General features: G+C 42.7%; 1 protein-coding gene across 3 annotated transcripts in view; it reads left to right on the top strand.

Annotated features, from left to right (window-relative positions):
- scaper (S-phase cyclin A-associated protein in the ER) overlaps positions 1 to 15,204 on the top strand; it is a 384,847-nt gene that overhangs the window by 338,493 nt on the left and 31,150 nt on the right. For 2 of the 3 annotated variants that reach the window (XM_068015509.1, XM_068015510.1), the window contains exon 28: positions 186 to 335. The exons of the other annotated variant lie outside the window; for it this stretch is intronic. In XM_068015509.1, coding sequence (XP_067871610.1) covers positions 186 to 335 — 150 coding nt within the window. The remainder of the gene's footprint in view (positions 1 to 185; positions 336 to 15,204) is intronic. 3 annotated transcript variants of the gene reach the window in all.

The raw sequence follows: 15,204 nt of genomic DNA, 5'->3' as shown, positions 1-15,204 counted from the left end.
ATTCCAATTGAAGATTTGTCTGTCACTGGAATTTGTGTGGTTGAGCTTTTTAAATACAACTCGTAAACATGGACACAAACTTCCTTATTCATTTGGGGCCGTGCTTGATTTTCTCTCTTTTTCTCTATCTCTCTCTCTTTCTCGCTCTCTCTCTTTCTCTCCCCTCATCCTTTTCTTTCCAATAGGCTGTGTGTGGTGCTGAGGGCCTCTCCCTGGCATTCCGCCACATTGTCAGCTCGCTGCTGTGGTACTGCTACCATCATACCTGTGAGGACCTGCTGCATGAAGTCATCGTCTGCGTGGGATATTTTACCGTAAACCATCCTGACAATCAGGTAAGCAATAATTACAGGGCAGCAAGAGCACAAAAAAAAATGGTGACAGCCTCCCCCATCAAATGGTAACAAAATACCAGCTGCAATTTTACACTAAACACTTCTAAAAGATTACCCTGGAATTTTTAACTGATTTACTTCAATGAGGCAATTGTTTTGCCATAATTACCTTTGACATTTCTTTTAATATTCATAATTTTCACTTTCTTTCCTCAAACAAGACTTTTTTAAATGTTTTTTGTAACTTTTTTAAAGATGAGGTGAAAAAGAATTCTCAACTCTTCCCAGGAACTTTGGAATAAATTGCAAAGTTGTGGTCTTTATATCTCCAGGAAAAGAAAGACTTGTATTTATACAAGGTCTTTCATGACTTCAGAACATCCCTTAGCATTGTATATGAGGCATTTTCAATCACGATCAGGTGTAATTTAAATGCAAGTCGGATTTTTTTGGTTAAAAAGTTAGCATGAAAGACATTACAACCTGACTGAATGATGGAGCTGGATTAGCACCAAGGAATCCAGTGACACAACTGCGCTGGGCCAATGACTATATTATCACTGCGATTAATTCTGCCTTCTGACACTCAAACTCCTCCAAATTCTTCTGAAAAGATTATCAGCACATGTTACATAAACACACATATTCAAAAGGAAAAATGACAAAAATGCATATCAAAATTTATCACAATTCTTTTAAACTGTTTCAGTTTTATATATATATATATGAATGTATATATACAGTGATTGTAAAACTCCTTTGTAATTGAATTTTTTATTTTTTATTCACTTAAAAATAAAAATGACATGAGAAAAACAAAAAATATACATTTTATGGCAATGTGCTTTAAATATAAAGGATTACCGCAGCAGATTCCAGGTAAGTCAGTATTCAAAACCTAAACGATTTAGGTCTGCTGAATGAATTTTCTGTCTATTCGATTAACCTGGTCTTTGTTCAGCTCCAGCTCAAACTGTGAGAGGTCGTGAGTTCACAGGCAAACCCTTGGTTCTAAATGTGTAGGACAGAAAAACCCAGTTTGGGTCATTATTTTGAAAACAACGAAAGCGTGAATTTGTTTTCTTGCTAATGAACATGGAAGAAGGTATCAAGAAGGAAAATTTCAGTTTTTGCATTGTGTGAACCTCAAGCAAGGCCCAAGTCTTGCGCGCCTTAAGTGGAACACAGCATAAAGCTATAGGAACATACGAATTAGGAGCAGGAGTAGACCACTCAGCCCTTCGAGGCTGCTCCGCCATTCAATAAGTTCATGGCTGAACTGATTACTCCACATTTCCACCTATGCCCGATACCCTTTCACCCCCTTGCTTATCAAGAATCTATCAACCTCTGCCTTAAAAATATTCAAAGACTCTGCTTCCACCGTATTTTGAGGAAGAGAATTCCAAAGACTCACGACCCTCAGAGAGAGAATTTCTCCTCATCTCTGTCTTAAATGGGTGACCCCTTATTTTTAAACAGTGACCCCTAGTTCTAGATTCTCCGGAAGGGGGAAATATCCTTTCCACATCCACCCTGTTTCAATCAAGTCGCCTCTTACTCTTCTAAATTCCAACGGATACAAGCCTAGCCTGTCCAATCTTTCCTCGTAAGACAGCCCGCCCATTCCAAGTATTAGTCTAGTAAACCTTCTCTGTACTGCCTCTAACGCATTTACATCCTTAAATAAGGAGACCAGTACTGTACACAGTAGTCTAGATGTGGTCTCACCATTGCCCTGTATAGCTGAAGCATAACCTCCCTACTTTTGTATTCAATTCCCCTCGCAATAAATAACATTCTATTAGCTTTCCTAATTACATGCTGTACCTGCATACTAACCTTTTGCGATTCATGCACTAGGACACCCTCTGCATCTCAGAGCTCTGCAATCCCTCACCGTTTAGATAATATGTTGCTTTTTTATTCTTCCTGCCAAAGTGGACAATTTTACACTTTCCCACATTATACTCCATTTGCCAGGTCTTTGCCCACTCACTTAACCTATCTATATCCCTTTGTAGCCCCCTTATGTCCTCTTCACAAGTTACTTTCCTACCTAACTTTGTGTCATCATCAAATTTAGCAACTGTACCTTTGATCCCTTCATTTAAGACATTTATATAAATTGTAAAAAGTTGAGGCCCCAGAACAGATCCCTGTGGCACACCACTCATTACATCTTGCTAATGAGAAAATGACCCATTTATGCCAATTCTCTATTTCCTGTTAGCTAGCCAATTTTCTATCCATGCCAATATATTACCCCCTACACCACAAGCTTTTATTTTCTACAATAACCTTTGATGTGGCACCTTATCAAATGCCTTCTGGAAGTCTAAGTACAATACATCCACCTTTATCCACAGCACATGTAATTCCCTCAAAGAACTCCAATAAATTAAACATGATTTCCCTCTCACAAAACTATGTTGACTCTGCCTGATTACCTTGAATTTTTCTAAATGCCCTGCTATAATGTCTTTAATAATAGCTTCTAACATGTTTTCCAATCTAACGGAGCCTTCCCCAAACTAGAGAATTTTGTAAAATTAAAACTAACGCATAAACTATCTCACTAGCCACTTATTTTAACAGCCTAGAATGAAGTCCATCAGGACCCGGGGACTTGTCAGCCCACAGCTCCAACAATCTGTTCAGTACCACTTCCCTGGTGATTGTAATTTTATTGAGTTCCTCCCTCCCTTCCATTTCCTGATTTACAGCTAATATGTTAGTTGCATCCTCAATAGTGAGGACTGATGCAAAATATCTGTTCAATTCATCTGCCATCTCCTTATTATCCATTATTAATTCCCCAGACTCACTTTCTATTGGACCATCGTTCACTTTGTTAACTCTTTCCTTTTTTAAATGTCTATAGAAACTCTTACTATCTGTCTTTATATTTCTAGCTAGCTTTCTCTTGTACTCTAATTTTACCTTCCTTATCAATCTTTTAGTCATTCTTTGCTGTTTTTTTATATTCTGTCCAATCTTCTGATCTGCCTCCCATCTTTGCGCAATTATAGGCTTTTTCTTTAAGTTTGATGCTATCTTTAACTGTTTTTGTTAACCACGGGTGACTGGTCCCACCCTTAGAATTTTTCTTTCTCGTTGAAATGTATCTATTCTGTGCATTCTGAAATATTCTCTTAAATGTCTGCCACTGCATCTCTGTGCTTACACTGCTTCCAATACTTCAGTAGGAAGCTGTAAAATAGGCAAGATTTTACTCTACATCAAACCTGGCTCTCTGTCGGCTTCACTATGTCCAGTTGTGGCTCCTGACTGAGATTCGCTAGTTCAATCCAGACTGGGGATTAAATCTGGAACTTTCTTGGTCTGTTTAGCTTAACAGAACACTTGGGGGCGAGGCATTTGTCTGCTCTGAAATAGTTATAATTTAATGCAGTTAGGACACTAATATAAAGAACAAAAGTAAGTCTTGAAAACTTATATTAAGTGTTATTTTATGGGATGGATAGCACAGCCCCTGATAAAACTATTATGTATCTTTACCCGATGTATTTTAGTAGTATTTTTGTTTTTTAAAAAGACGTTGAGAGTCTGGGTGAATTTACTGTTCAACTTTACATTAAATTGCAAAAGCAGGGAAAGCAGAATAGGTTCAAACTTGTGAAAAGGAAAATAATTCTTCACACAACGAATGATAGTGCAGGAAATGGACTTCCAGGGAAAGGAGTTGAGGTGAAAATCCTAGAATCTTTTCAGAAAATTGGATGCTGAAGTAGGTGGACTTTAGGATCTTTCAGGATGGATGTATTAAGATGGACCAAATGGCGAATTTATGTGTCACTATATTGTATTGTGTTGGATATAATACCGATTGTGTGGAATTTTTGCTAGACTCATGAGATTTCTTTTCAGTTAACTGAACATTCATACACTGTGCTTTTGCACTGTCCAGATTAAAGTTACAGAAAGAAACAAGACCGTGTTTTAAGAATGACTTGCAGCTTTTAATTAGTTCCAACCCACCTAGGGCAGACGTGTCATTGCCTGTACTTCGTAACTGCCCAATAGTGGCTTTGTATTTTTCTGGCTCCTGATGAATGAAAACATTCATAAACATTCAAGCTAGCAAACTGACTCTGGATGCCAATCTAAGTTTGCATGGGTCAGTGGGCTTTGAAATCCGAGTGTTTAGTCCATTTCCCCTCAAGTGGTTCAAATCATCCGTTGAGCTCAGTAATTAACACCCATGCATATCTTTATGCTATTCTAGCTAAAAATGAAAGGACTCTGGTACAGTGCGCTCTTGTGGAGAGCTTAACTGGATTTCTGTATTTTTACTCTTCCCATGCAAAATATTGTGCTTTTCTTCCTGTTTGTGTGTCAGATTTGGACACTAAATAAATATTGCATACCAAAGACATAAGTAGGTGGAAGACCACGACATGGGCAAACTGCTTGAAGAGTTTGAACTTGGCATTCATATCATGGCACAGTCGAGCTCTGATGGCGATTTTACATTGCTGTTGCGGCTTAGGGAGACTGGCATTGAGGTGGAGGCTCATGGTATTCAGTGCAGTTCCCTCCGTTTTATCTTGTACTGGGTCATCAGTCCTGATATAGTAGCTATCCCAAAGGACTGGAGGCCCATGTTTTGCTCTGTCTTTGATGTCAGTTCTCAGATAAAGAGAAAATGTACATCCAGGGCTCCATATTGTTAATACCTTTGAGCAGCCATCAGCAACATGTGTATTTAGTATTTTGCTTTTATTATAGCAACATGTGTATCATGGTTATCAGTAACAGCAAATTTTGTAGCAATGTCCTTTTTTTAAAAAAGTGTTAACTTTACCCGACCAGATAGATAGCTTACATATTGACACAGTGGAGCCTTGGTGCAATATGGAAACTGGGAGCCAGATAAAACTCCGGTTTAATCATGTTCAAGTTCTGGTATTGGAATGACTTTCAATGAGAGCAATGGCAGCTTAAGAAATTCCACATGTGCGACAGTAAAATCCAGTACTTGATACAACTGAAGATAGAACTATCCCTGCTACATGAGGTTAAACTCCAAAAATTATACTCCATCCTGTTTACAGTGAAACTTTGATTATGCCCTCTAATTAAGCAGACCCCCCCCCACCACACAGATAATGGAAATTGGCAACTAATTCAGAACCTCCTTTAGCATTTAATTATTTCGATTATCTGTCATGTTTCCAGCAGATTATTAATTGGATATCAATTAGGTGTTAATTATATTCATTTGGAGGGTATTGGGGACTCACCTGTGCTCGTATATAGGCGCAAATTGAAAGAGAGATGTGGTGTTGGACATGCACAATATGCAATGTATATCTCTGAAAATACAAGCTACTAAATGAATAAAGATTTGACTTCAGTGTTCTATCCTTTACCACCTAGCTGTCCGAGTTTTGACACAGATAAGACCCAAGTTACTCCATTTTAACAATGAAAAATGTCAAAATTTGCGCATATCCTGATTGCTGCTGTTGTCCCAAACCCAGAGCCCCATGACTTCTCCTGGTGTCTCATATCCTAAGCCCTAACGCATGCTAGTGTCTCAGACCCATTACCCTGATTCCTGCTGATTGCTACATTGGTATGGAAACCACTAATTTCTTCGGGGGTTGGGGGAAGGGAGAGACGTCCATTTATAACCATTCTTTGGGCCTCCTTATCTCGAGAGACAATGGATACGCGCCTGGAGGTGGTCAGTGGTTTGTGAAGCAGCGCCTGGAGTGGCTATAAAGGCCAATTCTGGAGTGACAGGCTCTTCCACAGGTGCTGCAGAGAAATTTGTTTGTTGGGGCTGTTGCACAGTTGGCTCTCCCCTTGCGCCTCTGTCTTTTTTCCTGCCAACTACTAAGTCTCTTCGACTCGCCACAATTTAGCCCTGTCTTTATGGCTGCCCGCCAGCTCTGGCGAATGCTGGCAACTGACTCCCACGACTTGTGATCAATGTCACACGATTTCATGTCGCGTTTGCAGACGTCTTTATAACGGAGACATGGACGGCCGGTGGGTCTGATACCAGTGGCGAGCTCGCTGTACAATGTGTCTTTGGGGATCCTGCCATCTTCCATGCGGCTCACATGGCCAAGCCATCTCAAGCGCCGCTGACTCAGTAGTGTGTATAAGCTGGGGGTGTTGGCCGCTTCAAGGACTTCTGTGTTGGAGATATAGTCCTGCCACCTGATGCCAAGTATTCTCCGAAGGCAGCGAAGATGGAATGAATTGAGACGTCGCTCTTGGCTGGCATACGTTGTCCAGGCCTCGCTGCCGTAGAGCAAGGTACTGAGGACACAGGCCTGATACACTCGGACTTTTGTGTTCCGTGTCAGTGCGCCATTTTCCCACACTCTCTTGGCCAGTCTGGACATAGCAGTGGAAGCCTTACCCATGCGCTTGTTGATTTCTGCATCTAGAGACAGGTTACTGGTGATAGTTGAGCCTAGGTAGGTGAACTCTTGAACCACTTCCAGAGCGTGGTCGCCAATATTGATGGATGGAGCATTTCTGACATCCTGCCCCATGATGTTCGTTTTCTTGAGGCTGATGGTTAGGCCAAATTCATTGCAGGCAGACGCAAACCTGTCGATGAGACTCTGCAGGCATTCTTCAGTGTGAGATGTTAAAGCAGCATCGTCAGCAAAGAGGAGTTCTCTGATGAGGACTTTCCGTACTTTGGACTTCGCTCTTAGACGGGCAAGGTTGAACAACCTGCCCCCTGATCTTGTGTGGAGGAAAATTCCTTCTTCAGAGGATTTGAACGCATGTGAAAGCAGCAGGGAGAAGAAAATCCCAAAAAGTGTGGGTGCGAGAACACAGCCCTGTTTCACACCACTCAGGATAGGAAAGGGCTCTGATGAGGAGCCACCATGTTGAATTGTGCCTTTCATATTGTCTTGGAATGAGGTGATGATACTTAGTAGCTTTGGTGGACATCCGATCTTTTCTAGTAGTCTGAAGAGACCACGTCTGCTGACGAGGTCAAAGGCTTTGGTGAGATCAATGAAAGCAATGTAGAGGGGCATCTGTTGTTCACGGCATTTCTCCTGTATCTGACGAAGGGAGAACAGCATGTCAATAGTCGATCTCTCTGCACGAAAGCCACACTGTGCCTCAGGGTAGACGCGCTCGGCCAGCTTCTGGAGCCTGTTCAGAGCGACTCGAGCAAAGACTTTCCCCACTATGCTGAGCAGGGAGATTCCACGGTAGTTGTTGCAGTCACCGCGGTCACCTTTGTTTTTATAGAGGGTGATGATGTTGGCATCGCGCATGTCCTGGGGTACTGCTCAACAGAAAAGCTTTCAGGTGCTGCCAAATCATCAAGAAACTGCAAGTATGCTTTTTATTTGAAAATTAATTGCTAGACATCAGTTAACATAAGAACTAGGAGCAGGAGTAGGCAATTCAGCCCCTCGAGCCTGCTCTGCCATTTAATACGATCATGACTAATCTCATCTCTGCCTCAACTCCACTTTACTGCCCGTTCTTGGACAGCTGCAGCATTAAATGTTACACAGAGGAAGGATGGAATTGGTGTGTGTAGCAGAGAGCCTGACTTTAATTCTAGCACGGCGACCTGCAGGCACATTTAGTCAACTTTCAACATGTCTAGTTTGAACACTGAATTATTGCTCTTAGTTGCTTGAAACTTGTTTGGTTTTTTTGGCACCTTTTTGGGGGAAATAATTGAAGTGTGCAACTGTATATATTTGCATCTACTTGCAACTCCCAGCTTATTCCCTCATTGAGCATCTCTTTCAATGCCAACGTGTAAAAGCAGCTCAAATCCTGACCCTTTGAAATGAGTAAAATGTAGTGTACCATAACTTTTAAAAAATATCTGACAATCTGCAAATTTTGGAATTTGTTCCTTTGCAGAGGCAGAGTAGTATTCTACTTGTCAAGGATTGATTTCAGTTCTGTTGTATTGACTTTTGCTCAGCTACTGCATTTAATTATAACAGATAAGGAAGCGACTCTTCCTGTTGATTATATGGAAATAAATTGCAAGTCAAAAGGGATAAGATTATGTATTAATAAATGATACAGACCCTCCTTGCCTGTGTTGCAGCACCCAATCTCAGCTGTAGTATTCTAGTTGGGGTGCTACATTTGGTCTCTGTCTTTGGGCCCAGGAATGGAATTGTTTTTCCAAAAATATACTTTATTCATAAATTTTTTATGCTGAACATTTATAAAGCTCTGGTTGGCCCCAGCTGGAGTATTGCATCCAGTTCTGGTCACCACACTTTAGGAAGGATGTGAGGGTCCTTGAGAGGATGTAGAGGAGATTTACCAGAATGATTCCAGGGATGGGGGTTTTTGTTACAAACTGGTACCATGGTACAAGGACTAGGGGACACAGATTGAAGGTTTTGGGCAAGAGATGCGGAGGAATATGAGGAAGAACATTTTACGCAGCAGTTGGTAATGACCTGGAACTCGGTGCCCACAAGGGTGGTGGCATTGGAGACAATAAATGACTTCAAAAGGAAAATGGATGGCCACTTGAAGGCAATAGACTTGCAGGGCTATGAGGATCAAGCGGGGGAGTGAGGTTGACTGAATAGTTCCGTGGAGAGCCGGCATGAACTCAGTGGGCCGAATGGCAGGCTCCAGTGCCATAAATGACTCTATAACAATTCTAATTACATAAAGTGCAATGCAGATTAGTTTCTTTCAATACAGTACATGAGGTGTCTCACTACACAGGTTATATTTACAATCTACATTTACATTCCATGCTGCATATTCTCTGGTGCATACAGCCTGAGGGGTTTTACACGGTTTCTAGCCCCTCGGTCTACTATGGTGGGAGGGCCTTTCCCCATTGAGCCTTTGCAGTGGCTGCCCCAATCTCCGCAATGGAATATTCGGCTAAGGTTCTTGGCTATCCGATGACTGCTGCTGGAAAGTGTGTACGGCATCAGGAGAGGCTAAGTTGCTGCCCTCCACAGTTAAATCACCTAGCGATACTTGAGCAGAATCTTACCGCCTTAGCGCCCAGAAACAAAGGCAGGATCTTTTTCGGGTTTGAAACCCGACCCCTGGATGTGTGTGCTTTGTGGTTGCTCTTTACCAGAGCAAACTAATTAACAGCCCGCCTTCAGGCTCCCCAACCAATTAGGGAGTGAAGGTGGAATGAAGCATCCATTCTGTAAAAGGAAAGATTTCTATTTGAAGGGACCATGGCATGTTTCAGAAAAGCTCACCAGCACTTGGATTTATCAGCAACCACAGGAATGGAGAGGAGATCCGGGAAGGCTGCCCACCCACGCCCCCTCCCCAGGTGTCTCACTCTTCCCTGGAGGGCCTGTTGCAGGATCTGAGGGGCTGTAGTGAGGTGAGCTGTCTCAAGATGGGAAGAAGACAACCTCTTCAACCAAGCAGGTGTGCATGAAAGTGATTGAGGAAGTCAGGAGCAGGAGTGTGCTCCTTCCAACCTGGAAACAGTGCACCGAGAGGTTTCCTCTCTGCAGGCACCTCACATCCCCATCCAAGAAGCCAACACTTATACTCACCCTCATGCCTCACAGTCACTTTCCACAAATGGTGTCCTTCCCTCCTCTGCACACACATCATTACGGCCACTCACACCTCTCTGCTCCTCTCCTTAGAGGAGAGGAGAGCACACAACTTTGCAAGAGTCAGAGACCTGGGAGTGGCCCTTCAGCCACAGGCACCTTATCGGTCACTAGCAATATGTGCCCAGCTGCTCCACTGGGAAGGAGGTCTTGTTCCAGGAGGCTGCGGATGTCAGCTGCGACCTGCCACGAGAGCCTGAGGCACTTGTGCTCAGACATGTTGAGAGAGCTGATCCTCTGCCTGTAGACCCTGTATTGGGGGTCTCACCTCCTTCCAGCTGAATCTCAGTGTCCATCCCCTCTTCTCTGTAGCGGGACAGGCGGCTAAGGAGAAGGCAGCTGGTGCGGCTGCTGGTGATGTTCCTTCTGCTACTGTTGGAGCAGTTGGCGGTGGTGTGGTCTCTACTCTTGAACCTCATTGAATGTGAAGCTGCATGAGCAGCTCCCAGGCCAGGGTAAAGGCTGACAGCGGGGAGCTGAAGGTGAGTGAAATGCTAGACAGATGAAGTGTCTTCCGAGCACAGAATTGTTACAGTGCAGAAGGAGGCCATTTGGTCCATAATGTCCGCGGCTCTCTGAAAGAGCAATTCCCTCAGTTACGTTCTCCCGGCAGTTGACAATCACCTCTCAAGCAGTGAAAGCACTCTGAGAAAAGGCATGATTTGAACAGCAGTCTCGCAATGTCCGTGTCTGGAGCTCTTCAGTGGAACTGATCAAAGCCTTCACAACTCATCAGCTTCACTGAAGAAGTGCTTCTTGCTGTACACGCGCTCCTGTGACCTGACAAGTTACTGATAGGTTGGGAACCATGTTCCATGGCTTGGAAATTCAGGGTTTAGTGTTAAAACAACTAATGATTGGCTTTTTAATAGCCTCAACCACTTCTTAATTACTTAGAAGACAGATCCAAGGGGGTTCCCCGCTCTCCTATTGCGCCCCTGAGAAGGCCGGCAGAGGGTGGGACCACGTCGGGATCCCAACCCAACATCACTTTCTGGGACTTTCCCACACTGCTCACCCTAAAACTTGCTTCCAACAGCCTGGGAAAATTTTCCCTCAGTGTCTGTACTTAGACATAGCCACTTGGGTGAGGTACCAGATGCTGCTCGTTGAAACTGTCAGGAAAGGCTGAACAGTCTGGGGCTCTTTTAGGAACATAGGAACAGGAGTAGGCCATTCAGCCTATCGAGCCTGCCCCGCCATTCAATATGTTCATGGCTGATCATACGCTTCAATGCCTTCTTCCCACACTATCCCAATTTCATCTTAAGTCATTTGTATTTAGAAATCTGTCAATCTCTGCTTTAAACATACTCAATGACTGAGCTTCCGCAGCCCTCTGGGGTAGAGATTTCCAAAGATTCACAACCATTTGAGTCAAGCAATTTCTCCTCATCTCTGTCCTAAGTGGCTTCCCCCTTTATTTTGAAATTGTGTCCCCTGGTTCTAGACTCCCCAACCGGGGAAGCATCTTAGCTGCATCTACCCTGTCTATCCTTTTAAGTATTTCGTCGGTTTCAATGAGATCACCTCTCATTCTTCGAAACTCTAGAGAATACAAGTACAGTTTCCCCAATCTCTCTTCATAGGACAGTCCCGCCATCCCGGGAACAAGTCTGGTGAATCTTGTTGCACTCCCTCTATGGCAATAATATCCTTCCTAAGGTAAGGAGACCAAAACAGCACACAGTACTCCAAGTGCGGTCTAACCAAGGTTCTATACAATTGAAGCAAGCCGTCAGTACTCCTGTACTCACGTCCTCTTGTGATGAAGGCTAACGTACAATTAGCCATCCTAATTGCTTGCTGCACCTGCATGTTAGCTTTCAGTGACTTATTGACAAGGACGCCCAGGTCCCTTTGTACATCTACACTTTCTAATCTCTTACCATTTAAGAAATACTCTGCATATCTATACCAAAGTGGATAACCTCACATTTTTAGGTAAATTGGCCCTAGTGTAGGTAGGTGGTAGGAGAATGGTAGGGAATATGGGATTAATGAAGGAGGGGATGTGGTAGGCAATATGGGATTAATGTAGGATTAGTATAAATGGGTGGTTGATGGTCGGCACAGACTTGGTGGGCCGAAGGGCCTGTTTCAGTGTTGTATCTCTCTATTCTATCTGCCACGTTCTTGCCCATTCACTAAGTCTGTCCAAATCCCCTTGAAGTCGCTTTGCATCTTCTTCACAACACACATTCCCACTTCGTTTAGTGTTATCCGCGAACCTAAAAATACTACATTTGGTCCCCACATCCAAATCATTGATATATAATTGTGAACAGCTGGGGCCCAAGCACTGATCCCTGCAGTACCCCACTAGTCACAGCCTGCAAATGCAAGAATGACCCATTTATTCCTACTGTCTGCTTTCTGCCTTTTAACCAATCCTTAATCCATGCCAGTATATTACCTCCTATCCCATGTGCTTTAATTTTGCTAACCAGTCTCCTGTGGGGGATTTTATCGAAGCCTTCAGAAAATCCACATCCACCAACTCTCCTTTATCAATTCTGTTAGTAACATCCTCAAAAAACTCCAACAGGTTCGTCAAACATGATTTCCTATTCATAAATCCATTTTGACTATGCCCAATCGATCATTATTATCCAAGTGTCCATTTATCACATCCTTTAGAATAGATCCTAGCATTTTCCCAACGACTGATGTAAGGCTAACAGATCTGTAATTCCCTGTTTTCTCCCTCTCTCCCTTCTTAAGTAGTGGGGTGACATTTGCGACCTTCCAATCTGCAGGAACCACTCCAAAATCCTGCAGAAAAGGAATCGATCACTGTAAGAAAAGAAAAGACAGGCAGGTGACCTAATTGAGGTCTTTAAAATTATGAATGGATTAGATGAGGTAGATGTAGAGAAGATGTTTCCACTTAAACTAGGGGCTATAAATATAAGGTAGTCACTAATAGATCCAATACGGAATTCAGGAGAAACTTCATTACCCAAAGAGTGCTAAGAACTTGGTACTACATGGAGTAGTTGAGGCAAATAGCATTGATGCTTTTTAGGGGAAGCTAAATAAGTGCATGTAGGAGAAAGGAATAGAAGGGTTATGCTGATAGGGTTACATGAAGCAAAGTGAAAGGAGATTCGTGTGGAGCATAAAAACTGGCATAGACTAGTAGGGCCAAATGGCCTGTTTCTGGGCTGTAAATTCTGTGTAAATGTATCCCACATGAGCTGGAACCTTCAAAAGAGAAAGAAAAGAAAATTATACGGTGGTGGAAGCACAAACATATGAAATACTTACGGCTGTTCCCTCCTTCTGGCTTTTTTAAAAATTTAGGTTTTATGTTTACTTCACTCACTGGTTGCTTTGCCAGGCTAACAGAGTTCAGACCTGCCATGGATATGTTCTACATCTATTATAACTGCATTGATAATCTGTTTCCCTTGATCTTTCGGTCAACAACTTCCCCCTCACCTTTTTCTTTCCTTTTCATCTTGTTTGCTTGAGATTTTGTTAAATATCAGCTGTGACAGTACTTCTCAGCCCAGTTCCAGGCTAATGAAAAAGTGGCAACATATAATTCTTCATAGCAGAACTCCCAGATCACAGTCTGACTTTTCCTGCTGACTGTGTAGAAACTAATTCCTGGATTTTGCCTGTTTCTTTGCTACTGTTCCCATCAGAACAGGCCAAGGCAAGAATCATCATTCATTAACCCCTGCTGGAAAGTGAATATGTAGAACATTTTTATTCAATGTATAAACATTTTATACAAAACATATTTTAAGTGTCCCTCTAAACAAAACTGATGTACGGTAAAAGCTTTGTTATCCCGAGAGGTGCTGGATAATCAAAAATTCCAGTTAATCAAGAGTTGTATGCGGAACACTGGAGTAAAATGCATCTCACTGCAGGGACCTAGAATCGCATTATAGTGAATGGGGAACCAGTCACTGAGGCATCGTAGCATTCCCACCCACAGAGGGCAATCTTAATACCCACGGTTTTTGATGGTCCAACCCAATAGGTTGAAAAGACTCCCAACTGGCTTCCCAGTGTCCAACCGGGTTGGTTCTGATACCATTGAATACCCCTTGAACCCCGCTTCCACCAATTGAAGCACGGAGGTGGTCGGCCTTGGCCTTGAGTTTTCAGGAGATGAAAGTGATTTCCGTCTGTTGTCGCTTGGCTGGGCAGAGGTGCGGCCACGAGGCACTGGTACTCCTCCCATGTCTCACTGAGCTTTATCGCCTGCTGTTGTCCGCATGCAGATTGGACCTTCCATGCTAAAGTTATTGCCAGAGGACCAAAGGATACCAAGGCCCGGCATTGGGAAAGCCGATTTTTAATTTTCCCTTGTACCTGTCGTATGCACGAGAGTCAGCCCTTTCCAACGAGCATCACTAACTAATGCCAAGAACAATCGACTGCACCCGGGAGAGCTTTGGGAGATTTTGGAAATTCTAGATAATCGAGTTTGCCTGTTGGAAAAGTGCCAGATAACAAAACTTTCACCGTATTTGTTATTTTTTTTTAATTTTTGCGTAAACATTCAGTAGCAAGTACCAAATAATTGTAATACTGTTCTACTAGTGAAAAATAATGAGTGATAAAAGAGCTCTGGGTGTATCTAATTTCTTTGAGTGGGTTAGTATAGGCCTGGCACAAACAGTTTCAGTCAGATGATCGAGAAATGATTGCTCTTGAGCGCGATGGCTCGTTCACAAACTTGTTGCATGTTTATCTACCATGGTAAATTTGGCCCATCTTAGCTCATCCATGTAGAAAAACCTACATCCCATCGTTACAGCAAAAACCACAACTTGCATTTATATAGCACCTTTTTAATGTAGTGAAAGCATTCCAAGGCACTTCACAGGAGCATTACCAATCAAAATTTGACACCAAGCCACATGAAGAGGTATTCAGACAGATAACCAAAAGCTTGGTCAAAGAGGTATGTCTAATTGTCTCCTGAATGATTCACAATTTTTGCCTACAATGTGTTACCTTTCCCTGTGCTGATCACTTTTTAATGTGAAGAACTTCCTGGTGTTTGCCCTAAGTTTGCCAATTTAAACTTGGGCCACCTTGCCCTGCTTTTGAAGTAGTGCCCTTGATTCAACTTTTCCATACTATGAAATGGCAGTGGAGAGTTTCATTTTCTTTTAACTTCAAAGTCATGATCCAATCAAGAAAGTTATACTTGGTGAATTTCATCCTACTTACAGTGAGCTGTGATTGAGGTCTAGGATGAAAATTAAAAGGCCATTGGTTTCCAGTTCAATGGAACAACCTTTTTT

Source organism: Heterodontus francisci, chromosome 35 (assembly GCF_036365525.1).
Source record: "Heterodontus francisci isolate sHetFra1 chromosome 35, sHetFra1.hap1, whole genome shotgun sequence".
In the NCBI taxonomy this organism is placed as follows: Eukaryota; Metazoa; Chordata; class Chondrichthyes; order Heterodontiformes; family Heterodontidae; genus Heterodontus; species Heterodontus francisci.
This window is presented reverse-complemented; position numbering and strand designations above follow the sequence as displayed.